This window comes from Zophobas morio, unplaced genomic scaffold (assembly GCF_036711695.1).
Source record: "Zophobas morio isolate AGI-343-1 ecotype UQ-CSIRO unplaced genomic scaffold, CSIRO_AGI_Zmor_V1 ptg000007l, whole genome shotgun sequence".
NCBI lineage: Eukaryota > Metazoa > Arthropoda > Insecta > Coleoptera > Tenebrionidae > Zophobas > Zophobas morio.
Genome location: NW_026972112.1, coordinates 10,851,885 through 10,876,346, shown reverse-complemented (window position 1 = coordinate 10,876,346; position 24,462 = coordinate 10,851,885). Strand labels below are relative to the sequence as shown.

Here is a 24,462-nt window from a genome sequence, read left to right as displayed (position 1 = left end):
CCGTACGTGTGAAGCGGGCCTAACGAGGTTGTTTTGCGTGGCGATCAGTGCCAAGCAGTCTGAGTGCGTTGTGTCAGCGTCTGGTGGTGGGGTCCGCAGTACGCGGCTACCGTGTACTGTATAGTTTCTGTTATTGCACTTACGCCTTCCGTCGAACGCGAACCGCCTCTGATCACCCTGTACACACTTGCGAGTGCCACCGTACGTGCCGTTTTTGCGCCTCGCCGTAATAATCGCTCGGTCGTACGTGAAAGTGATTTCAAGCGGAGGGTTGACGGCGTCTATTAAATATTAATGCGATATAGAGTGGCCGCGGCAAAGTTGAAGGATACGTAATTATTACGTTCGTTCTGGCATAAAGTGGAATATTGGTATTTTTATCCGAGGAGTATGTGTGTTACGAATGATTTATTGTGGCACGGCGCACAATGTTACACTTTCTACGGGGAATTGGAGTTGGTTTCAATGCTTGCGATAAACTTTTAACCCCCGATGTGAAAGTGGACGCGCTAATTGCGACGAGTACGTAGCGGGATATGGAATACCAGAACGAGGGGTTTTACTTTGGGAAGGGGTTCTGGAAGTCCGGGGGCGGCAACGTGCACACGGAGAGTGGGGTGAGATTTGTTCTTTTCTTTTTTTACAGTAAAGTGTCTTTTTTTAATAACTTTCAGCTAAAGATTTTGCGCCTTTTGTGAAATTCATTTATATGTATATTCGTAGAGAAGAAGAGGGGAACCAACAAAATACGAGCATCACTTTTTCAATATATGTTTTCAAATTTTCACGATTAATGGTTGCAATGTTGTTTAAATTGCGTAACCATAATTAAAATAGAAAGTAGTCATACTTACAATATTATTTTTTTGGTACAACCCCCTACAGATTCTGTCGAAACTGCAGCCAATGTTGCCTCTAACCACAGGCACTGTGCATTCGAAGGCATTAATGAGACCTTGAAATAATTAAACGTGTTTGAAGGATATCATCGAAGGATTTATAATAGCGGCGTCTTTCACCTGAAATTTATGGTGACTTACAAATTCTTGGTTTTTAAAGTTCATTATTGTGCAAATATTCAATTTGTAAGGACAGAGGACATTATTTAAAAAATGGAAAAGCAATTTATATAAAAATTGTTTTATTTGGAAAATTAAAAATGTCATCGATGAATACGACGTTACTTATGAAATAACATTAATTGTAAAGAATAAATTCATTCGCTAAAATTAGTTATTTTATGACGACAACCATTGGTGCTCTGAAAATTTAATTCGTGAATTGTAACAATGCAAAGGACTTAGGAAGTTTCCTAGACCCTAAATTACATAATGAGGTCTTCATCACGTTCATGTATTTGCTTTTGTTGTATAATTGATGTTCTGTCTTTTTTTTAACGTGCAAATAATTTTGTATTCTGTTCAATGTTCCCAGTGTTACTTACATCAGTTGTGTATATATTAAAGACAAGTAGACTCAATTGAGATCCTTGCTATATGATACTTCACTTTTCTATAAAAGACTCTCAAGGAGAAAATTAAACTTAGCCCCGCCCACCCACCCCGTCTTTTCTCTTCTATTTTTCTTCTGAAATAAGAAATAAATCTCGACAGATTTTCCTGAAATAATTAAGGGTCGTGACCAGAAGGAAGAGGCGGTGGGTGGGCGGGCCTATCGCTTTTCTATAAAAGACTGTCTAGGAAAAAGTTTAACTTAGCCCCGCCCACCCACCCCCTCTTCTCTCATCTATCATTCTTTTGAAATAAGAAATAAATCTCGACAGGTTTTTTTTAAATAATTAAGAGTGGTGACCAGAATGAAGAGGGGGTGGGTAGTTGGGCCTATTGCTTTTCTATAAAAGACTCTCTAGGAAAAAGTTAAACTTAGCCCCGCCAACCCACCCCGTCTTCTCTCATCTGTTTTTCTTCTGAAATAAGAAATAAATCTCGACAGATTTTCCTGAAATAATTAAGGGTGGTGACCAGAATGAAGAGGCGGTGGGTGGGCGGGCCTATTATCGCTTTTCTATAAGACTCTCGGGAAAAAAGTTAAACTTAGCCCCGCCCACCCACCCCCTCTTCTCTCATCTATTATTCTTCTGAAATAAGAAATAATTCTCGACAGGTTTTCCTGAAATAATTAAGAGTGGTGACCAGAATGAAGAGGCGATGGGTGGGCGGGCCTAGGCTTTTCTATATATAAAAGACTCTAGTAAAAAGTTAAATTTAGCCCCACCCACCCACCCTCTCTTCTCTCATCTATTATTCTTCTGAAATAAGAAATAAATCTCGACATGTTTTCCTGAATTAATTAAGAGTAGTGACCAGAATGAAGAGGGGGTGGGTAGTTGGGCATATTGCTTTTCTATAAAAGACACTCTAGGAAAAAGTTAAACTTAGACCCGCCCACCCACCCCCTCTTCTCTCATCTATTATTCTTCTGAAATAAGAAATAAATCTCGAAATGTTTTCCTGAAATAATTAAGAGTAGTGACCAGAATGAAGAGGGGGTGGGTGGTTGGGCCTATTGCTTTTCTATAAAAGACTCTCTAGGAAAAAGTTAAACTTAGCCCCGCCCACCCACCCCCTCTTCTCTCATCTATTATTCTTCTGAAATAAGAAATAAATCACGACAGGTTTTCCTAAATTAATTAAGAGTGGTGACCAGAATTAAGAGGGGGTGGGTGGGCGGATGATACTTTGAAGTTCGTTTATTAGATGACTATATAACATACTTAATAACAGTATGAAGATTAAAAAATGCGACGTTAGTTTAGAATAACAAATTGTCATCCAGTATAGATGTATTTTTAAATTAACGCCCTTAGCTCAACACGGCGGTGTGAAGTATGTAATTCAATTTTTAAACAATACAACACACTTGATTATACAAGGGCATACTATTAGTTAAAATAACTAGTTACATATTTGTACATTGTATCGAAGTCTTTGCGAAATGTTTTATTTCATTACTAAGGCCATTTGACTTTAATATACGATTTTTATATTTTGTCTGACTGTGCTCATGTGACTAACATGAAACTTATAAATAGTGCAAATAATGCTATTAATTCTAAACTAAATACAATTTTTGTCTACAAATTTGGGACACCCAGTATATTTTTATCATTTTCTTTTTTTAATAAAAAACGTGCATATACTGTTTTAGCTTTGCATATTATTAAGTGTTTTATTATCAACATACAACATACTCCACACAATGGAGTTGTACGAAATAAATGTCACCGTAATACCTAAAATGTGCAATTATATTATGCGCATGTGACATCTGACGATAGAATCCCGTATAAAACCGAGTTTGGGATTCCCAGAACCAATTTAAACGAAAATTTCGCTTCCTTCGATGGGGGAAGGGCTTCTGAGACTGCAGGGCGACAATGTACGGACAAGACACGGATTGATTTTTTTTAGGGTGTCACGTGGTTGCTTTAATTTTTGATAGTTTTTTGCACGTATGCAGAGATGGGTGGCACGGCGGTATTTTGTACGTGTGAATGCATTTTTTATAGGACACATCGTGACGATAAAGATTGAGTTTATGGTTATGGCGTCGCCGGATTTTTATAAATTTATTTTAGAGGGAGTATTTTTCATGCAGAGACGAGAATTGCCATTGTCATGCCATTTTTTATTGTGCTTGAATAGCTTGTCATGCGAAGAATTTGAAACTTTTTCATTTTAAAACAAAGGTACGTTTAATTAGGACGAAAACGCCCAGGGTAGCATTTAGGGGATAATTTATTCATTGTTCTTTCTCGAGTATTGTGGTTAATATTCTCCTTACATTGGCTATTTTAGTAAACACACACCTAACCAATTACTTCGATATTTTAAATGTATCTCAAGATTATCGTGAAGGTTTTAAAACACGACCGAATTTATGTGTAGTTATCGGGATGTCGGACTGAAAAAACCAGACCCGTTTGCTTCAGCAGTTCGGCTTTGTGTTTTAAAAGCTGCTTGGAGACTACAATTTCGTTAACACATAAACTCCGTCATAATAATTAAACGTAACAGGTAAGATTGCAATCGTTTTAATTAAGAAAGAGATTTTTAACGTGTTTGTAGTCCTCAAGACGCTTTTATGCGCAAACAAGTCTGCTTCTTTCCAGATGACTACATAGAAATTATCGAGAACGAATATAAATGGGTCGATTGAAAATGACTGAATTAGCTTCGGTCGTTTTTAACTCCCGAGATATTTTTATTGGTTTCTGATCACACTTTACCAATCTTACGTGAGTCTCATTTCGCTTTCATCCGCATCAACAAGTTGGTGGGTGTTAAAAAATTATTATTTTATTATTAATTCCGCATATTATTCATTTATTCATCCCTTCTAGAAGAACGATGACGTCATAGAAAGTTATCTTTTTGTGGTCTCAATTAAATAATTTTGAAAAAGTCACACAAGCCATCGCTTTTTATAAATTAGCGATGAACGCGGAACGCCGATCTAAACAGATTTGTTTATGTTAATTGTATTCTGAATTTAACAACTTTATGCCGTCAGTAATGCTCAAGGTAATTTATAGCACGAGTTATAGGCACATAATTTAATTTAATAGAGGCACCAAACAGTACACCTGCCAGGTAAGCATTCAGGTTCCCATTTTAAAAACTTAGTAACGATGATCACGTCCGAATTAGTAGGTTTACTTACTTTCGGTAAAAATTTCGAAGTATCGCGTTACAATAAACGACCCGTCAAAGCCCACCAACATTCTTCTAGTTCCGGAATCGGCCCGCTTATGACGCAACAATCATCCAGTTTCTACACATCTGCTGATTTCTACATTCAAAATTAAGTTGCTCAAGAAGCTAATTTAATTTTAAAATAAATTACGCGCTTAAGTTGTCCGTGTTTACATGCTCTTAAACAATAATAACATGTTTTAGTATTAACAACAAGAAAAATATGCATCGGCGGCTACGCTGTAATTACCAGTATCTCGTGTTGTTATTTGTCCACAAGTAATTAAAATTTGATTTTTTCGCCGATTAGACTAGTTTCGCAACGGCGTTTATCTTTTCAGCGAAACTGGCGGCGAGTTAAAGAGCTGATGGTAAAAACGCAGGTCATGAGTGACCATTTTTAAATTTTAAATAAATAGAATGTGAAATCTGAATCATAATTGGCAGCTGATGAGGAATGTTTCGTGCCGGATTTTAAATTGGAACTAGTATACATGAATCGAAATAAGACAAAAAAGGAATCACCGCAAGATTTAATTCAGAAATCGTAATAAGAATATTGGATCGAACTGCCACACTAAAAATTCTACAAACGGCTCATTAAAATTATACAGGTGTCCCAAGGTCTGATGGCGGAAGATTACATAGTTCCGGTGCGCTATTGAAAAAGTGTTTAACACATCAAGTCTGGACTCATTTAGATTTGCAAATTAAAATCGTTTCATTGTACAGGGTGTTTTAGAATTTTTTTTGTTTTAATTGAGAAGATATCTCCAAAGTCTTGATTTGTATACTGCTGAACTTGTCATTTAACTTGGCTTTTACCAATACAATTACTCTTGACATAAACATAATCTACTTGTGTTAATCATTCGTAAATCTCTCAGGATCCTTGATCGCTGAACTATTTACGTCCCGAATTCCACGTCACCGTCCAGGTATCCCAGTCGATCGACGTGGAACTAACCAATTAAATAATAATAGAATATAGATTGAAAAATTATACGTTCCTGTATGATGCACAAGTTCATTTCCTCGACGAATGCCATCGCTCCGCGTTCTTTAATGACCGAACAACACCCTGTACACGAAAAAAGCGGCCCTCGTCGCGTCCCAGCAGTAAAACATTGGGACGGAACCGAGACATTGATCTATCTGTATAAATAAAGACATAAACGATGATGTGGCGAAAAAATGGAGATATAAAACTCGTACGAGAATATTATATTGACGGAATATGCTGAATGGTCGTTCGAGAGCGACCCACGAGATAATAAATTTTCCTTATGCGGAGAGGCGAATAAAACGGGTGGACAAAAGGACAACATTTATGGGCGAATCAGGCCGGGAGGGCGGTCGGCTTTCGGTTTTTGCATGTACCGACATTATTAAGGTTTAATTAGCGAATTTTAGTTATTTTCTTTTGTATCAGTTTATCCAGTTTGTTGGAATCGGACTTCTTAGTACAGCTTTGACGCTGCGTTCTCTCTTATTGGTTTACGTGGCCGGAGGATTCATTCATAAATGTCACTTTTGTATTAACTAATGATTGTTTATTTTATTTTTGTTCCTTGCGTCAAAAGTGAAATTATATAATTATGTTTCTGCAAATGTAGTGATAGCACTAGTGAACATTTAAATTGAAAACATTTACAATTTGCTGTTGGGTATTGTATAAAAAATAACACTTTTCTTGTATTCTAGTATGGTTCGGACGAATTCAATGACTCTCCCCGCTACACCTCGCCCAACCCTAGCACAGGCTACTACCTCGGCGCCGACGGTACCCCGGGTACCGTCGGCGACTGGCACCCATCGTATGGCACCTCGACGACGTACCAGGCCTACGAAGCCTACGGTCTTATCCCAGAAACGGAAGGTCAAGGCTTGCCACCCATGTCCTCCCTAAGGCCAAACGGTACCACCGTCACCACCATGTCGGGAACGAACAATTCGGCGTTCGGACCCACAAATCATACAGACGGCATTAGTAATAAGGTATTAGGGACAGTGAGTATTTTTCAATCATTTAATTCCACAAGGGATACTTTAAATACGTATATCTAGGAAAAAGTGGTTACAACGAAAAGATATACCTATTTAAATTTCTATTACACAGTTTCGTGATAAGAAGAAAATAATGTTCTTTTTTTTTGCAGATTTATCCAATCGCAGAACAAGCTAGTGCGAGTAGTTATAGTTCGGCCCCATCGACGCCGGTTAGTTCACCGCCTCCGTTAGCGCCATCTAGCTGGTTGGCGAATCACACGACTCCACATTCACCCCACTACACACAGTCGGTCAGTGTGAATAATAGTGCTGCACCTCAGGGTTTACATATGGTGAGTGAGGTAGGGGGATGGAGGGGTTAAGGAGGTGCTCAAAAGTGAAAACGTTTTGATGTTCCATGTGACTAGCAGGGTGACGCTTGAATTGACAGCTTTGACATTTGTCGTAAGGCTTATTACAGGGTGCTCTCTGTGTTAGAGGGATGTTGGGAGCGATATTTGATTTGGGTTTTTAAGAGTGACGAGCTCGCTGCGCTCGCTGGGTGCTGCAAATGTCTTAAATAATAAAGTTTTTTGTATGTTTAATATTTCAATTTTTGTTTGTTCGCTTTTATTGTTTTTATACCCTTAGAAAGAACGAAAAATTTCAATGAATCAAGAACGGTTGTCATTACGCCCTATCGAGTGTTGTCCATTTTATCTGATACAAGGTAAAGATCAAGTTCAATAGCAAATTGAGTAATATATAAAACAAAGGGTCGAAAATTGCACGTTTGAATTTTTTTTTATTGCAATAATTGGCAATTTTTAAAGATAGATTTAGTTTATATGTAAAAATGACTTCAAGAAATCTTAAGACCATGAAATGTATTATCAGTGGTCCCCTTTTTGTGTTTAAAAAAAACAAAGTTACTAAATATTAAATTTTTAAAAATGCATAATATGTGTAAAATGTCTTCTCAAAATTTGCAAGTAATTCTTTTTTAAAAAAACCTTATGGGTTTTTACAATTTATCAAATTTACAAAACTTAAGTACCATAATATTTGATACTTTAAGTGTAGAACCTCAAAAATTTTGTTAAATGGACCCTTGACAGGCATGTTAAAAATCGGTACTATATAAAAAACAATTCTGGAAAAAGTTCTAAATGTTGCACCACCGTTTCGAAAACCGCAGCCGTCAACAGTTGAAATCTCAACCTGGCGCCGCTCTGCGGTCGCGTGGAACAATGGGCTGCGGCGAAAGGCAACTCGCGATCCTTATCCGCCCAATTATACCAAATAAGACCAACAAACCCATATATGAATCAATTAACCCACTGTATGATTTCATTTGTGTATTCACATTTTTATCTCGATGTCATTCTTTCCAGCTTAAGCCCATTATGGAAAACCAGATCAGTCTTATTTGGAACCTTTCCATATCGATCGCATGCCAAATGCTAACTTTGATTACGATTTTTCCTGTTTGCACTTTTGAGCACGACCAACAACTGAATGAGTTTTTATTTTTTTGCATTGGAGCTTCTCTAAAATTTGGCGACTTTGTTTTCAAGACGTTCCCGAACATGTAAAGTAAAAAAAACCCCGACGGAAGTGTACGCTCGACGCGCCCCTCGACCGTACACCGCCGCAACTTATAGTAGTTTTGTTTTTCGTTGTTTTGTGTTTGCATGGTGTTTTTTGTTTTTGTGTGAAGCCTCCCGCCCCTGAAGCGCAACGCTTAGACGATGCAATAGGGTTTTTACGGGATCACGCTGAAGTAAATGTAAGTCCATCCAAATATTTTTCCGTAGTGAGTAGTTCATTTCTCGATCACGAAATTCTTGCATGCGTTTACGACGTCCTCCTGCTCGGGGAATTCTTCAGAGTGTGCGTTTCAGGGAACACGAATGGAAGAAAGACTGGACGACGCGATCAACGTGCTGCGCAACCACGCGGAGCCACAAATTACGATCGGGCAGCTTCCACCGAACCTGGCGCAACACCAGATGACGTCCCTCGGGTACACGACGGCGGCGGCGGCGGCGTCCGAACCGCACATACCGGACACGGTCAAGGTGGAGCGGGCAACATATAACACGAGTATGTCAGAATTAAACTGGGCTCGCGGGGGCGAGAGCACGTGCGTCGCGGATTAGTTCAGACTGTTTACGGGGGTTGTCTCACTTCACCCTCTATAAATAAAAAGGCAGCGCCTGGGAACTAAATGACCGCACACACTAGAAACTGTCCGAGGGATTTTCGCCTCTACCGTTCAATGCTGGTTTGACGCATGTCCCACTTGAACACAGAGAAGCATAATTTAGACTCTCTAATTTGTATACACTTTTTTAATTATTGTATATATTACAAGTATAAAGATGTTTTTAGTTTTGTTGTTTAATAAATAAATAATTTCATTTTTACTTGTAAAGTTGTAAAAGGATCCATCTGGTGACCGGCTACTTTCGTATTTTCCTGACGTTTCATGACCCCTTGAGGACAAAAAATTCCGGTCCGTCTGTCTGTCTGTGCGTGTTTATTAGACAGACAATCTCCGAAACTACTGGACTAATTGATGTGAAATTTTTATGTTTTAACAGTGTACTAGAGACGATAAAATACTAATCAAAATTTGTCTGATCATCCGAACCAACAATTTAATGAAGTTATTCCAAACATTTTTACATAGTAAATGCTAAAATCTTTGATCAGTCGGTGCACGGTAGCACCATAACGTTTATTACACTCCAGCACTCAAAACAAAAGTTTTCGACTCACTTCACCGATGGAAGTATGTACTTGTAAAATCTGTAATCATTAAAAAAGTGAATACAAACTAATGTTGTTGAAAAAAAAAATTAATTTCAGTTTAATCTTGTTTTTTAGAACAGTGTATGTTTTTTAATTATTTCATGTTTACCAATATTACCAATTCTGCGCATAAAGTTGATATATTTTCAAACCCAGCGCCAAATTCTTACCGACCAGTAGAGACGAAATTCCTTTGAACAATCTCTGGTTTATGCGGCAAACCAGTTCTCTTCGACGCACCCCTAATTTTCGCCCCCGCCCACGAGCTCACCTTTACCGTTCTGATTGCTTGTTATGTGCAGAAAAACGCAAAGAGCCTCCAGACAGTGACACGAAACCCTCAAGCTCTGTAGAAAGTATTGCACAGCCCAACTCGACGAGCGGACCTCCACCGAAGACGACAAAGAGGTCGAGGAGATAGTGAGTGTCGCTTTATACTTATTTACTTATTTTTTATTGAGGGGTTGTCAAATGTTTGGCGATTCGTGGGTCAAATCGGGTACAGAGTAGTTTTTTCGTTTGGTTTTTGAAAGTTGACAGGGGACCCGATTTGACCCAACTTTGCGAGTCACGTTCGGCGTGATTCGCACTTTTTAATGCGTAGCTGTTCAAGTAATGGAGACGAAGATGAAATTGATGATCCGAGCAACAAGGCCGTACGCGAGAGAGAGCGTAGGCAGGCCAACAATGTCCGGGAACGGTATGTAAAGAACGGCACACTTTGTAATTTTTTTTATTTTTTATTTTAACACATCCTTTTATCTGTCCTTTTGTAGTCGTTGAAGTCGAACTTTTTTTTTAATTTTGACGGTACAGAAACATAAGTGACATCTATGAAAGGTTTACTTACTTACCTTCGTGTATGAAAAATGTATTTTTCGCTGAAAACACGGAACTAACTGAGAAGGCACTAAAAATCTTATTGCGACAAGAATTAATCGTAAAGTGTGAGATTTGTTGACGTTATGCTCTTCAGTGTCGGATTTTAATATATCGTTTATTAAATTGTCAGATATTTATAGAGTTTGTGGCATACTTAAGTTTTATCGACGATTATTTGCATGCGGTTGAGACATATTATGAATTGTGGAATAGATACGAAAGAAGTATTTCCCGTGTGAATAGAGAGGTTCTAAAAATGAATATAAGATGACCTACATAATTCTCGAATTGGAAAATTAAAAAGAAATTCCGCGTATACCTTTATGTTTACTTTTAAGGGGGTATTGGTCACTTGCGCGCCGTGGTTAGTTTACCCCATGTGTGAATATTAAATTGTTTATGGTATTAACGCTTAAAATTATATACAATTTTTTCTGACCGTGGTGCGCAACTAACCCATGGCCCCTTAAAGGCATCACCGATTTTTTTCCCCGGCTGTCCTATTAGTCGGTGGATTATTTTGTAGTGAAATCTAAGTTTAAGAATAAGTACAATAGTATACAAAAATAGACTAAAAAGTGTTATGGCAATTGTTACACGCTATCACTCCACAGCTGTTTGTTTGTGAATACAACACTGCTATTTTTGAATATTAAAAGCACTTATTATTTATATGAGATTTGGTTACAAATATTCAAAAATTATATGAGTTTAACTCTTAATTTGTATTTATTTCGGGGCCCTTTCATATTAAAACTTGCTAATATTGAAAGTTGTAATAACTAACGATATACTGGAAATTTATTGTCCAACGCATAAGTGATCGAATATTTTAAATCGTTGAGCTTTTGTCTAAATTTCACCAAGTATATTGATTTGAAGTCCTGAATTTTCTATATCAGTGTATTTGTTTTCAGAGGACTTCAAAGGTAAGGCATATTTCACACTCTCCTACTAAGAGATTACGTCAATGATGATGTCTGAAGCAGTTTCTATGTGTTTCTCTGAATTTTCTTCCAGAATATTATTTATATTTATTTAATTTCTTGCGCTTCGTCACATGGTGTGTTCTTTTTTTTCCGGACACTATTTTCCTTTTTCTTTGTCGCTTTATGTAAAATTTTGGTTCGACATTCAACTGTTCAGAATTTGTTTGTTTTTTTAAGTAGATGTTTTTGACCTTGCATTCTTACTATTTTCCTGTAAACACTATTAATTTCTGTTTCTGATAATATAAGTTGCACAAAAATATTAATTTAGGTTTTATATGTTCTAAACAAGTAAGAAAAAATGTAAGCCACTTTTACACTGAGTACCTTTGATGTGTTAAAAACGTCCAAAAAGTGTGTGATTTTATTTAACTTTAAAAGGTGGTGGGTGGAGCGACAGTACGGAGCGGTAATTGCCATAGCACTCGATTCAATCAATGTTTAATGAACACTCAACTTGTCATTAAAATTAGCTTCGGCGGAATACCGATTTCTCAAATAATACAGGAGTGATTGCTGAGGTTGCTCTACGGCATTTTATTTATTGCCATCACAATAATGAGACCATATTATGAATGTACAAAAAAAGGCACCCGACACGCCATTTTTAGAGACTTTTCAAACTTTTAATGCGAACATTGTAAAACTATATGGTGGTATTTTTCGCCAAATGAAATAGACGAAATACAAATGCACATTTATGCAAATAAAGATATACAATTTGGTAACTTTTTTGACAACCGTGATTAATAAAAATAAAAATCCGACGTTATTATTCCGATAAAATTCACTTACTTGTTCGCCGTCGCAATAATAGTTACCATTCTTCACAGCCTATGTCATTCAAATGACAAAACGATACTTACTTCCTCAACACATCCCTCTAAATGTCAGCACCCACCCATTAAAAATTCTCCAAGGCCCACATTCAGAAAAACAAATGTTACGTCACCTCACCGATGACGTAACATTCGTAGTTAAGAATTCGGCCAGCATGCGTAGTTGTTTAATGTTTTTGCTATTTTTCGTTTCACTGTTCCTTATTATTTTACAGAAACACTATGAATATGGGCCTTGATATACCCCAAGTGTGCTATTAAAAAAAAAAAAAAAAAACACATCAATTTCATTCTTCTTGCCGTTACCACTTATTACCTCTACTTACGTCTATAGTAAGCGATTAATAGTTGTTCCAGTGCTGATGAGACGGAAGAAGGTGAACTAGATCCAGATATTAAAGCACAAAGAGAGAAAGAGAGGAGGCAAGCGAATAACGCGAGAGAGAGGTGCGGAAAAGTGTATTTTGGCCTATATTCATTCACTGTGTTTCACTGTCTCTTCCTAACATTTATGTTCTCCGCTTCTTCACGGTTTCTCTCTTTTAGGATACGGATTCGTGATATTAATGAAGCTTTAAAAGAGCTGGGAAGGATGTGCATGGCGCATCTCAAGACCGACAAACCCCAAACGAAGCTCGGTATTTTAAATATGGCCGTAGAGGTCATAATGACGCTGGAGCAGCAGGTCCGAGGTACGCGATTCTAATATTTGAGCTTCTCGGTTTTATCGTTATTTGTTTGTTAGAACGGAACCTGAATCCCAAGGCTGCTTGCCTGAAACGGCGGGAGGAGGAAAAAGCAGAAGACGGCCCTAAATTAGGGCCCGGACCTCACCACATGCTGACGCAGCATTACCCCACATTACCGGTAGGTGTACCCGGCTTAATAAAACCTGACCCGGAGACGAACGTAAACCTAGGTGGCGCTGGAAACGGGCGATTTCTCCTACTGTTTGTTTAAAAATTAATTACCTGTTGAATTAAATTGGTATCAAATAAAACAAAAATGTCATGACAATGACAATGCCGGTTTAATTTTCGTTCTATGTTGCCGGTTGAGTGGTCTTTTAATTTTTGAACAGAACATTTGAATCGCTGTAATTGATCACAGACAAAATTAGTGACAATGTGGATTAGCAACAATAGCTTAACTTGATTTCTTAAAATGTTGAAGCTTTAACGATTAGATTTAAGTGGAAAAGTGACAGATGCAAAAAATAACCTAAAGTTAGATATGACAAAGGTTATGTTTACCAAAACTCAGAAAAAGTAATGGCTTTTTTAAATGCATGATTTGACACTTTGGTGACAATATGCTGTTGATGCAGCTTATAATAAATCTTCTGAAAATTTTGACGCATGTAACTAAATTTTGTCTGTGACTATACCATATTTGAATCCCAATCGCATTCAGCACCACCTGTCGGAAAAATGGCCGTAACATCCCATGACGCAACTCTTTGTTCCAGGGTGCTCCTGCCAATTTGCCTCACAATCCAGGCCAGCCGCAATAGCACTGCTAACGCGGCAGGTCTGCCACCTGTACATAACTTATTCGTACAAACGGCTCTCATCATTTGTTCATCAAACATACAAATTATATTATATTTTTTTAAGAAATGTTCTGTAGTGATACCTAGCATGTTTTCACATTAATTTTCACTTTACTGAAATGAATCATGAGAGGTTTGATGACAATTTTAACAATAGGCCCGACGAACGCCCGGAGTCGCCCTTATTTATTTATTCAAACAAAGTCGAACAATTTTGCGTGCCAAACGTCGTTACAATACTCTTACTATAGAAACACATACGTATTTGATCTCTCTATGCCATTTCGTGACAAAATTGTGCCATTTCGGAACCGTTGTCGCTTTGCGAGCGAAAGCGACGAGGGTTTTTTCGCGCTCCGAGCGCCCGTCGGCCCCGAATATATGCGCCAGTATTTTGAAAATTATGACTTATAGAACTTTTCCGGGAGTCAGAGAACCGGCGAAAACTGTAAATAAGTGTTCATTCGCGCGGCCGGCGACCCTTCCCGAGTATTTTGATATGCAATATTTAATTTATGTATTACGCGGGGGAGGGGCTGCCGGCCTTGTCTTAAAATATATGCCATTGAAAATGAACATAACTTAAGATATTACTTATTTAATATTAAACGCTCTGTTTATCCACTGGACTATTTTTATATCTATATATTTTATTTGAGCGGTAGATTTTTTTTTATTATTCTACTAAACTTAGTGCAACTTTTTTAAATTTAGTTTGGTGTTCAAACTATAACCAGATCACTATATCGATAAATTTGTTCATTATTTTAATTTTAAGTTTTATGTAATATTTAACTTTAATTTTATTAGGTATATTTTATTTTAAGGTAAACATGTAATTTTGCATTGTTTCTCTTAGCTTTTTAGTGAATCTTTATTTATATTTGTTTTTATTGTTGAAAGCTCAGTTTGAATTCCGACGAGTTCAACATATAGTGTATATTGTTGCAATGCAATCTGGACTTGAAAATTCTGCAATACGCGTAATGGCATAGTATATTTCATTCCACCGGCAGCCATTTTGTACTACTTATTTATTAGGCAGCAAATGGAAGACATAGCGGCAGCCGTGCATACACACAATCATCTTCTATTTTGGCTCAATTTTCAATATTGGTGCAACTACTTGTTTTTTTTTTACTTTATTTTTATTATTTTTTTAATTATTTGTGAAGCGAATCTTGACAGTCGCATCGTTGTCTACAATAAATTACACACATTGTTTAGACATTTGATAAATATATTTTTTTAGTTGGTGGACAACGTGTCATTTTTGAGATTTGACTTGAATCGATTAGACGATTGTAAGTAAAGCTTACCTTGACATGTATAAACGTTTAAAGCGGATGTGTTTTTAAGTATATAAAAAGTATATATGAATAAAATACTGCGTGATGAAAAAGTAAATTTAAGATATACAGTTAGACTACGGTATAAAATGAATATCAATGTAATATACAATACGTACATAATATACTATGTGCCATTTTTCATAATCAACTATTTCATTTTAGTTCACCCAGGCGATCTGTGTCTCCTTCTCCTTCCGGTCTCCATTCGCCTCTTTCGCAGTCGACTTCCTCGCCTTCTTTGGGAGCAAATTACCAACGATATTGATCCCTAAGTTCCTGTTCCTAGTGATGTCCTTCAGAATCTTAGAAAACCTGTACCGCTTTTTCCTCGACAGATTCTTGACGACGTTGAGGTTCTTCTCGTGCATGGGATTCGTGCCCACGTTGTCCAAGTTGATAACCTTGGCCGTGTCCAGGACGGGCCCGAGGGTGGAAATCGCACGAGACACGCCCACCTAGAACGTAGACAACGACAGTTACGCCACCTATCGTGCAGGTGCAAGTATTAACATTTACATTCCCGTGTCTGACAAAGTGCTCAGTCAGATCCGCACCGAGCAGCTCGACGTGTACCTCCATGCGGATGGTGACGAACTTGTTGATGGTCCAGAGAAGAATCATGGACGAGACGAGCCCCCAGGCGGAGAGGCAGACGCACGCCAGACTCTGCACACCGAGGAGGTACCACCCGCCACCTGTTGACGTTGTATGACATTTATGTGAATAAAAACTTTGCATTTTTATAATACTGTTCGTGAATTAATCTGTATCGTGATTACCTCTAAGCAGACCGCTACGACCGCTCGTGGTCCTGAGAGGGTAGGGATCTTGGGCGAAAATTCCCACGGCTAAAACTCCCCAAATCCCGCCCACTCCATGTACGGCACTAGCACCAACAGGATCATCGATCCCCAGCTAAAAACCGTACGTTGAATATTAAACTCTAGAAAAATAACGAACTACCTTGTCGAAAAGTGGCATGAAAAGGCAAGCTAATAGAGCACCGATACAACCGATTAGTAGAGCTTCCCATGCTAAAATAACCCATTTTTAAATACTAGAAAATAAAAAAATATCACAAGGGAAGCGTCTGTGAACACATTCCACCAGTTTTGTCACAACACAATAAAGCATTGCAACAAAATACAGACCTTGGTACAAGAAACATCCAGCTGTAACGCCCACCAACGATCCTAAAATCCCGTTAATAATATCAATAGTATCGATTTTCCCATTTAGCTTAATCAAAGAATACAAAAGGCTCGTAGTACCACCTCCGAAAGAAGACATCATGGTCATCACCGCAGCTCTAGCGGCATAATGCCATTTCTCCCCACTCAGCTACAAACGTACTTTAAAGCCTCAGTCCTGGAACCCGCTATCACTCACCCCATACGTACTTCCCGAATTGAAGGCCAACCAGCCCCACCACAAAACGAACAAACCCATCACTGCATTCACCGGGTTCCCTAAAGGCAGCGACTTGATCCCATTGTCGTACCGACCGAGACGAGGTCCCAGCATCACGGCGCTCGCCAGCGCAGAACTCCCTCCAATAAGATGAACAGCTCCGGAGCCGGCGATATCCACAGCACCCAGTTTTTTGAGGAAACCCTGCTCCCCCCACATCCACCCAGCCGGAATGCAGTAGATGGCAGTGTTGAAGAAACTAAAGATGCAGTAGGCCTTGAAGTTGCACCTAAAAACATGGTTTCGCCGGTAACGACATCAAGATTAAAAATGACTTGGGACCTTTCAGCCATCGCCCCGCTTACTATGGTGGTGGCGGTAGTAGCAAAGCTCAGCTGAAAAATAAAAGCGGCGTAGATGGCACCCTTGAGGGGGTCCTTCAGGCTCGGGTCGGTGAAGAAGTCGCCGAATGAAATGAAGCTGTTACTGAGGGGACTGCGACCGAACGAAAAGGCGAATCCGAAGATCCAGTAAGTCAGGCCTCCGAGGACGATGTCCACCACGTTTTTCATCATGATGTTAACTTCGTTCTTGATGGAAACGCAGCCGGATTCCAGCATTCCGAAACCTGAAAATTTCGGCTGAAATGTACCGACTTCGTAATAAACGGTATACCTGTCTGCATGGTGAAGATCATGAAGGAGCTAGTGATTATCCAGTTGGTGTCATCTGGGTCGATGTCGTAGAGCCAAGGTGTGTGTTGGGACTCGTTTTTTTGCGGCAGCGGTGCACCCATGGCCGAAGAATGAATCTGGTGTGTTTAGGTAAGGATTGATCAAAGCCGTGACAGTAAACATGTAAATATTTGAAACGTATTTTATTTTATTCATCGTAATTGTTTGGCCTTGGGGTTAATTTTAATAGGGAAAAGTACGTCAACTGAAAATTTGAGAGGGTTTTCATGTTAACAATTACGCACGCTGGTGTTGTAACGAAAGTTTGCATCGATCTGGACGGTTATCTTGGTTGGGGTTATCTATACATTTGTATTGGCTGTGACAGTCCACTTTGATTAATTACTGTAAATGGGGATGGACTGTTGTGGGGGAGAAAAAATTGTGATCATTTGCCAAGTTGTCGCTTGATTTTATCGTACCGGACGACCTTCGTCACGAATAAAAGGCTCTTAATGATTTTTTAATCATGACAAGGACACGTAAATAATTTATGATTGTCAAAAGAAGAAATGAAGATAAATGTTAGACAATTGCAGACGAGAGCAAGAATAGAAAAAACGTACCCCTCCAGAAATTTTTGGCATAATTCTATTCTCCTGATTGATATATTTATTTATTTATTTGTATATTTATAAAATTTTTACCTACAATAATAACCACAAAATTCATTACTAATTGACGTTTATGGAGTCAAATTCATTCATTAGGCCAAAAGCAAAGTTTAAACGGCAATGGTGACGTTTCGGAACCTTTTATCAAAACATATTTGAACAGTTTTGAAAGAATACGGGACCGGTTTTCGAAAGAAATTGATCGGAAATTTGGGAAAAGTATTATTTACATGTAGAGTCTACAAAAATTGAAAAATGTTGCTTACAAAGGGATTTAGCAAATGGATTTATTATAACCAGAGTTAGGTACAGCCGAAGTGATGGGGAATCAATCACAATCAGACAAATATTAAAATCGACGGGGCGTCGTCAAGTGATAAACTTGGCTGACCGATTGTGCAGTCTCAACCTCAGTGGCGTTTGATGCAATTCAGGGTTTATCTGATAAAGATTATCACGAAAAACAGTTATTCTTAATTTTTAAAGCATTTTAACATCTGAAAGAACTCCTCCAGGAAAACCTAGAAAAAGTAGTAATTGGTATTAAGAATGCCCGAAGTGGTAGGCCACGACTGTAATAGCGCTGGCGATCGGACGGCAATGAGCATCACTTCCGCTATGCCGAAGTCTGATTATAACTTACACATCTTGAGATTATTAATATTAACTAACTTACAAACAGACGAAAACACAAGATACATTAGAAACATGGAGAGAATATTTTGAACACAAGTTTTCAGCGCAACCACCGGAGGCAAAACCAGAAACAAATAAAGAATTAAAAAGACCATCAAAAGAAGAAATAGAATCAGCCATACAAAAAACTGGAATGGGAACAGCATGATGAAGATGAAGTGGGTCCAGTGATGTTAAAATGGCTAGGAGAGAAAAAACAAGAATGGCTAGGAGAAATATTTAAAAAAGCTTGAACCTAAAAAATATCAACTTTAATGATGCCAGTATGTAACAAATCGAAAATATTTATAATAACAGTTCAAATGTTATCGCAAGCTGAAAATAAAATAAATGCAATGGAATGGAAATGCGACACTTAAAGATAGTAGCAGGGAAAACCAAGATTAGGAAGCAACAATTAAAGTGGAATGAACTCAGGAAGAATAGTAAAGAAGGTGGGAAAATGTAAGAAAATTCGTAAAAAAAGCAGTGGTTAAAACAGATGGAGCAAATTAGCAGAAAGGTAAAATAGAAAAGATGATAGCGATGGAAGAAATGTATTAAACAAGACAAGGACTCATGGACCGTCGCCTGAAAAGACAGAAGGAGATTGAAAGAAGAGTTTTATTCAGTTCGTGGTATCGTAATTTAATTAATATTTATTAATAATAATAATAAATTAAATAAAAATAAAAATTGGGCTCGACGGTTAGTTGCCCACGAAAGCTCTGAAGCACCGCAGTGCGCATGCGCGGATTCAATGTAAAGCTTGTAGACAGGTAATTTTGCCAGTAGAGCGAATACAGTATTACCTTAGTAAGTTTGTGAAAACAAATTCAGTTTCTTAGTTAGCAAAAAGCGGTTTATTGTAAATAATGAATACAACACGTGACAACAGTCAAATATTAAACATTGGACGCCATCGAACGGTCTCTATATGCAGAAGCGGTTTTGGATACTTGGGAACCCAGCTAAAATTTCAGATGTAGAAAAACATAAAGGCGAAACTTTTACATACTCGCGTTAAAATGCTTTTACTACCACCCATGGATTCGTGGCTTATCATTTTCTTTTTTAAACTGCCAATTATTGACCTCATCTGTCTCGAAGTTGCGGAACTCTTCGAGGTCACCAGCAGCTTCTTTGATTGAATCAGTTTCCGAAGGCATTCCTTAGAGTCTTCGCTCACCTATCGCAAAAAATCGAGAAGTTCAAAAATCGACCGCGTACTCTAATCCCCGGGTATACCAGCTCCGAGATCTGCTCCTCTGTCAACATAATCTCATATTCGTTGTAATCCTTGGCCGGTATTACCAACAACTTGGTCTCCACGGGCTCATTCACCTTAAGGTAGCTGCTCCGTGGTAATATCAGCTTTTGCACGGCTCTGAATGGGATTTTTTTAATAATAAATTAAAATCTAAAATAAATTTAGATCTAACTGTAATTCCCAACAATCATTTGAGAACGCATCTCATAATTATTAAAGATCGCAAATAAAAATTTCGGAAATTGAAAACAATATCTAATCATTTGCGTTGAAGAACAGAAAAAAAATTGGACCACAAAGAACCTTGCGGTACCCTGATTGAACTCTGATGATTTTTAATTTGTATACGTAGTTGTACATTGTTGACTATACTGCATAAATTGAATTATTCAGGGGAATGGGGTTCTTCAAGGTAAATGACAATATAGTGCAATCGAACCACGGAAATGAAATTTATACATGAAACAGAGCTGAAAGACAAAAACTAAACATGATAAATATAATAGCACCTCACAATGCCTCTCAAGAGCTCTTGGAGATGAAACCTCTCCCACAAAAATTGATCAAAAATTTGCTTTGAAATCAGTTGAAAAACTATAGAGCACACATACGGAACACTACCACACGAGAGCATAGCTGTTTATGCTGGCAACGGCCAGAGGACAGACGTACCTCGGAATGTAGCACGTCCCGGTGTACCTGTATCTGGAATTAAAGTCCATCACTGTTCCCTCGATCAGTATGATGTCGGCCATCATTTCGTTCACGACGAAGACTTTGTAATTGGATAGATTCGGTACAAAGGCCCGCTCAAGGATGTACTTGATCTTGTTCTGAGTGTACGACCTGTACGAGGGGCTGTTCATCATCACGGTGAGGGCCTTCTTGAAGCTAATAGATTTCCATATGCGACACTCCAGCCTGAAAAAGGCGTAGAGAGAGACTCGAGGTGAAGAGAGCAATACCGACCCATTGACCGGGTCGAGGTTCATCTCGAACGCCCGAGTTAGAGAGGTTTTGTTCAAAACGTAAACCATGCTTGTTGTCTCTGCTTTAATGACGGCATTGTATGGCCTCCCTGTCAATAGAGACAGCTCTCCGATGCTATTTCCCGGTACGACGTACTCGATGATCGGTTCTTCGTACGTCAGGGAAAACGCGTAGTCGACAACCGGCAAAGCCCCGACTTCTCTCAGTTTATCCAAGGGGGCTTTTTCCGGAACGTACTCCTCCTTGAGCATCCCTGCATTGTAGTAAAGGGTAAATACAATAATAAGGTGTAAATACATGAAGGTTGACATCAAAATACAAAGCGAGTCGAGATCGTACCCGAAATCAAAATGTAGATGTTCTCAGCTATGTCGCCTTCTTTGTACACCACTTCGTGCTGCTCAAACTTCCTCGTAGTCAACTGCGTGTATAAGAACTCGATCTCTTCGTTCTCCACCATGTACGGTATTTCCCGAAAGATGAGTTTGGTAGAAACGGGCTGAATGATGTTCAAGGAGTCTATGAACGTGTACCTCTCGCCTAAAGCATTCAGAAGTTTAGCGTTCTCGACGTCGTCCACCCAGCCCGCCACTTTCAGCTCATGCACATCGTCTTTCATGCTATTGAGCACCATCCGCATGGCCAGCTTGGTCTTGACGGTAGTGGCCACGTGAGGAAACTCATTCTGGAAGGTACCCAACTTGTAAGTGAGGGCGAGCCGATCGCTGTCTATCTTCTCTTTGACGATTTCTCGGATTTTTTCATCGTCGATGATCTGGTGCAGATTTTCTAGCATCTCTTCTTCTCCGGCTAGATAGTTTATACCCAGCTCGTACGCCAAAATTCTGTATCTATCGATCTGCTCTTCCAGGTACCGAATCACGGAGGGAGCAAAGGCCCGGTAGCAGGCGTAGTACTTGAGAAGAGTGAACGTCCGAAGAAGCCGTATGACGAGGAGGACGAAGAGCGTCATCTCGAAGATGACCGTGCTCATCATCGGAATGGCTTTCGCCACTGTTAAAATATGAACGATGGTGCAAAAGCTGCAGAAGACCAGGATCGTAAACTCGAGGACGTTCCAGTAAGATCTGTAATGTTTTGATTAGGGGTTACAGCGGCAAGTCGAACTAGCTTTACCTGAAGTAGTTCCCAATGCCGTGCTTGAAAACAAGAATCCACGACAAGGCGAAAATCTTAATCATGAACTCGGTGAAGTACAGCATGGTGTAGAAGAGCGTCTTGGATAATAACGCCTCTACAGTCATGAATAATTTGTTAAAAATAATTGTGCACGCATGGATAAACACCAACGATTGCATTATGCATAAAAAAGTGTTTTGGTGGACGATCACGAGGCGATAACACAGACGGCGCCACCACATCCGCGGGGGGCGCAGGTTCACGTATTTGACTCTGAGGAAGTGGTGCAAGATGTTCGTCAACACTCTGTAGAACATGCCCTAAAACGAAACATTATTTTTGCTTGGGAGCCGCGAACAATAACCTCTTTAGTAAAAAGGCGATAGAGACCGTCCAGCTCGACGATGAGTTCTTCGTTGTCCATCGCCACTTCGATGGTTTGGTGCATGATCCCGATGCCGAATTTCGACATCATGCCGTTTTCGAAAAAGCGAGAATACGCGGTTTTCTTGAGCTTCAGGAGACGCAGCTTAGCTTCCTTCAACATGTCGCGAAATTCTTTAGGGGTGGGTTCATTCTGTACTTTATTTTGACAGTCAGGACAGAAAGTGTACCTATGATCTAATACACGACTTTAACGAACACGAAAGACGTCGGCGGCCGCTTCCTCAAAACCCACCTAACAAGTCGTTGTTGTCCTCTTGACCTTTCAATATCACATCCTGGCTCATCTTTTTGTACGGGTGTTTAAGAGCGGTCGCCTTCATCACCAGCGGCCAGTTAGCGTCCGCGAGAAATCGGTCCATTTTCAAGATGGCGACCGTCCGGCTCCTTGCCTCATAAATATACTTCATGCAGGTGTTCATGTTCACCAGCCTCGAATTTGAGAGCTCTGCGAGTCCCAGTGTCTTGATTAGTAATGTCGCGCAACTACCGTTGATAAACAATATCAGGGCATAAACGGTCACACAATACAGGTAGACCAATCGGCCTTTACGCTCATCGTCCTCGAAGAACTCGAACACATTCAGCGCCATGGACAAGCAAATGGGGTTCTTCAGGCCCGCCCACACGCAAACGATCATGTTCTGAAACGTCATCCCATACCCGATCCGGCTCAAAATGAACGAGAATAAGAAGAAACTAACGAACCGCGTTATGTTCGAAATCAGGTACGTCACGAAGATCAGCATGTAGTCCTGGACGTTCAAACCTTTACTGATGATCATTACCGTCACGGTTCCTATGTTTGTATAGAGCATGCCGCACATGATGCAGTTGATGGTTTGCCACAGAGTGGTGACAGTCCTGTCTATTTCTTGGGACAACGAGGCTCGCTTCGAACCCATCAATATTCCGACGATGGCGTTCCCGAGGACGCCGGCGTTGGCGATCCAGTGAACGTAAAAGTAAGAGCAATAGCACATGGCTACGGTGACCAGCATGATGCCTACGGCGTCGTTGTACACCACCCTCATCAAGTACGAGCCGGCGATGCCAAAGAGGTAGCTTATGGGCACACCTGCATCCGATACACTTTTTATCTTTATCTACACCACTGTACGAAGGCACGTACCCACAACGATCTGTAGAAGGAGGTGTAGGACAAACTGGTACCACCAAACCACCCATCCGCTTATATAGCTACAAATAAACATGAACACTGTGATAGCTGCCCAAGCTGAAACGATTGTTTCTCCTTCGAGGAGAATTTTCATATGCTTGGTCTGCATGGTGGATTCCTTGAGGCATCGCAGGACGTCCTGGGGATAAATGGGAATCATAATCGCACCGAAGAGGAAACCATCCAGCATCGTCCAATCATTCGGGCTGACAGCCACCTTCATCAAGCTTCCAGTCATGACGCCGCTCAAGAAGGCAACTGGAACATACAATTTTTACCGGTACTAAATCCGGTTTGGCGCATACTTGGTCCTGCGATTATCAGAATCTGAGTCAGAGACTTGAAGAATGCGTGGACGTCGATGCAGAAGGCAATCTTGAATACTATAACCGGTAGAAAAACGTCGTCTAGGGACTCCACAGCTATATGGGCGGCTTCTGACATTCCTGATGCCCAAAAATCATACATTGCCCAGATTCCCCACACCACGCCGAGTATTATTGAGAAGAGTGCGTATGGAATGGGCAAGTCGTATTCCTAAGATTCAGACGTTAGTCGATGTGGTCGCAAAAGATACGTAACTTACTTCAGTTACGTGACGTACGATGGCCATGAGCAGCACGGTGGTGGAAAAGTAGATGTACTTGTAGGCGACTGTCTCGAATAAAGGTTGCTTGTCGTCTACCACTTGGCCGTAAACGGCGCCGCCAACGCACAAGAAATAAACGCATACAAGTAGTTTTAACATTTTGGGAAACTGACGTTTAGAAGTTTAGAGGTGTTGCCAGGGATATACAATACTGACAACGAACTGTACTCAACTAAACGCGCTTGTGAATGGTTTGTGTTCGGATTGCATCATTGCACTAC

General features: G+C 39.6%; 3 protein-coding genes across 12 annotated transcripts in view; 1 reads left to right on the top strand and 2 right to left on the bottom strand.

Annotated features, from left to right (window-relative positions):
• The window catches only part of LOC135124523 (protein daughterless-like), a 39,782-nt gene extending 24,503 nt beyond the window's left edge, over positions 1 to 15,279 (top strand). For 2 of the 8 annotated variants that reach the window (XM_064049649.1, XM_064049643.1), the window contains 10 exons: positions 6,420 to 6,725; positions 6,875 to 7,057; positions 8,425 to 8,493; positions 8,609 to 8,810; positions 9,824 to 9,941; positions 10,126 to 10,221; positions 12,580 to 12,678; positions 12,778 to 12,923; positions 12,977 to 13,098; positions 13,700 to 15,279. In XM_064049649.1, coding sequence (XP_063905719.1) covers positions 6,420 to 6,725; positions 6,875 to 7,057; positions 8,425 to 8,493; positions 8,609 to 8,810; positions 9,824 to 9,941; positions 10,126 to 10,221; positions 12,580 to 12,678; positions 12,778 to 12,923; positions 12,977 to 13,098; positions 13,700 to 13,744 — 1,386 coding nt within the window. In that variant the 3' untranslated portion in view covers positions 13,745 to 15,279. Of the gene's footprint in view, positions 1 to 87; positions 618 to 6,419; positions 6,726 to 6,874; positions 7,058 to 8,424; positions 8,494 to 8,608; positions 8,811 to 9,823; positions 9,942 to 10,125; positions 10,222 to 12,579; positions 12,679 to 12,777; positions 12,924 to 12,976; positions 13,099 to 13,699 lie in introns of those variants that run through there. The other 6 variants (XM_064049650.1, XM_064049645.1, XM_064049644.1 and 3 more) reach the window with 6 other exon arrangements.
• Positions 15,272 to 17,451, bottom strand: LOC135124524 (putative ammonium transporter 3). Its single transcript, XM_064049652.1, has 8 exons — positions 17,221 to 17,451; positions 16,888 to 17,173; positions 16,525 to 16,834; positions 16,287 to 16,476; positions 16,099 to 16,169; positions 15,915 to 16,050; positions 15,652 to 15,830; positions 15,272 to 15,590 (listed from the first exon to the last, which is right to left on the bottom strand). The coding sequence occupies exons 1-8, from the start codon at positions 17,339 to 17,341 to the stop codon at positions 15,294 to 15,296; spliced, it is 1,590 nt and encodes a 529-aa protein (XP_063905722.1). The 5' UTR covers positions 17,342 to 17,451; the 3' UTR covers positions 15,272 to 15,293.
• Positions 17,452 to 19,324: 1,873 nt separating this feature from the next.
• Positions 19,325 to 24,415, bottom strand: LOC135124517 (sodium/hydrogen exchanger 10-like). 3 transcript variants are annotated; one of them, XM_064049633.1, is made up of 12 exons: positions 24,179 to 24,415; positions 23,898 to 24,129; positions 23,545 to 23,850; positions 22,648 to 23,490; positions 22,333 to 22,589; positions 21,966 to 22,288; positions 21,168 to 21,916; positions 20,808 to 21,081; positions 20,511 to 20,759; positions 19,817 to 19,955; positions 19,587 to 19,757; positions 19,325 to 19,539 (listed from the first exon to the last, which is right to left on the bottom strand). In XM_064049633.1, exons 1-12 carry the CDS (start codon positions 24,338 to 24,340, stop codon positions 19,474 to 19,476), a joined length of 3,771 nt encoding a protein of 1,256 aa, XP_063905703.1. In that variant the 5' UTR covers positions 24,341 to 24,415; the 3' UTR covers positions 19,325 to 19,473. The 3 variants fall into 3 exon arrangements, with proteins under 3 accessions (XP_063905703.1, XP_063905702.1, XP_063905704.1); XM_064049632.1 differs by having other exon boundaries at positions 20,511 to 21,081; XM_064049634.1 differs by lacking the exons at positions 19,325 to 19,539; positions 19,587 to 19,757 and having other exon boundaries at positions 19,867 to 19,988; positions 20,511 to 21,081.
• Positions 24,416 to 24,462: the final 47 nt, after the last annotated feature.

Bases quoted from the DNA above. Each gene is read 5' to 3' on its own strand.
- LOC135124524 (XM_064049652.1), bottom strand. From the start codon at position 17,341: ATGGGTGCACCGCTGCCGCAAAAAAACGAGTCCCAACACACACCTTGG. The intron at 16,477-16,524 runs GTGAGTGATAGC...GTACGTTTGTAG, and splicing joins ATTCGGGAAGTACGTATGGG to CTGAGTGGGGAGAAATGGCA. The intron at 16,051-16,098 runs GTAGTTCGTTAT...TACGGTTTTTAG, and splicing joins TCATGCCACTTTTCGACAAG to CTGGGGATCGATGATCCTGT.
- LOC135124517 (XM_064049632.1), bottom strand. From the start codon at position 24,340: ATGTTAAAACTACTTGTATGCGTTTATTTCTTGTGCGTTGGCGGCGCC. The intron at 22,289-22,332 runs GTTATTGTTCGC...GTTTCGTTTTAG, and splicing joins ATCGCCTTTTTACTAAAGAG to GGCATGTTCTACAGAGTGTT. The intron at 19,540-19,586 runs GTATGTAAAAGT...CTGAAATTTTAG, and splicing joins GTAAAAGCATTTTAACGCGA to CTGGGTTCCCAAGTATCCAA.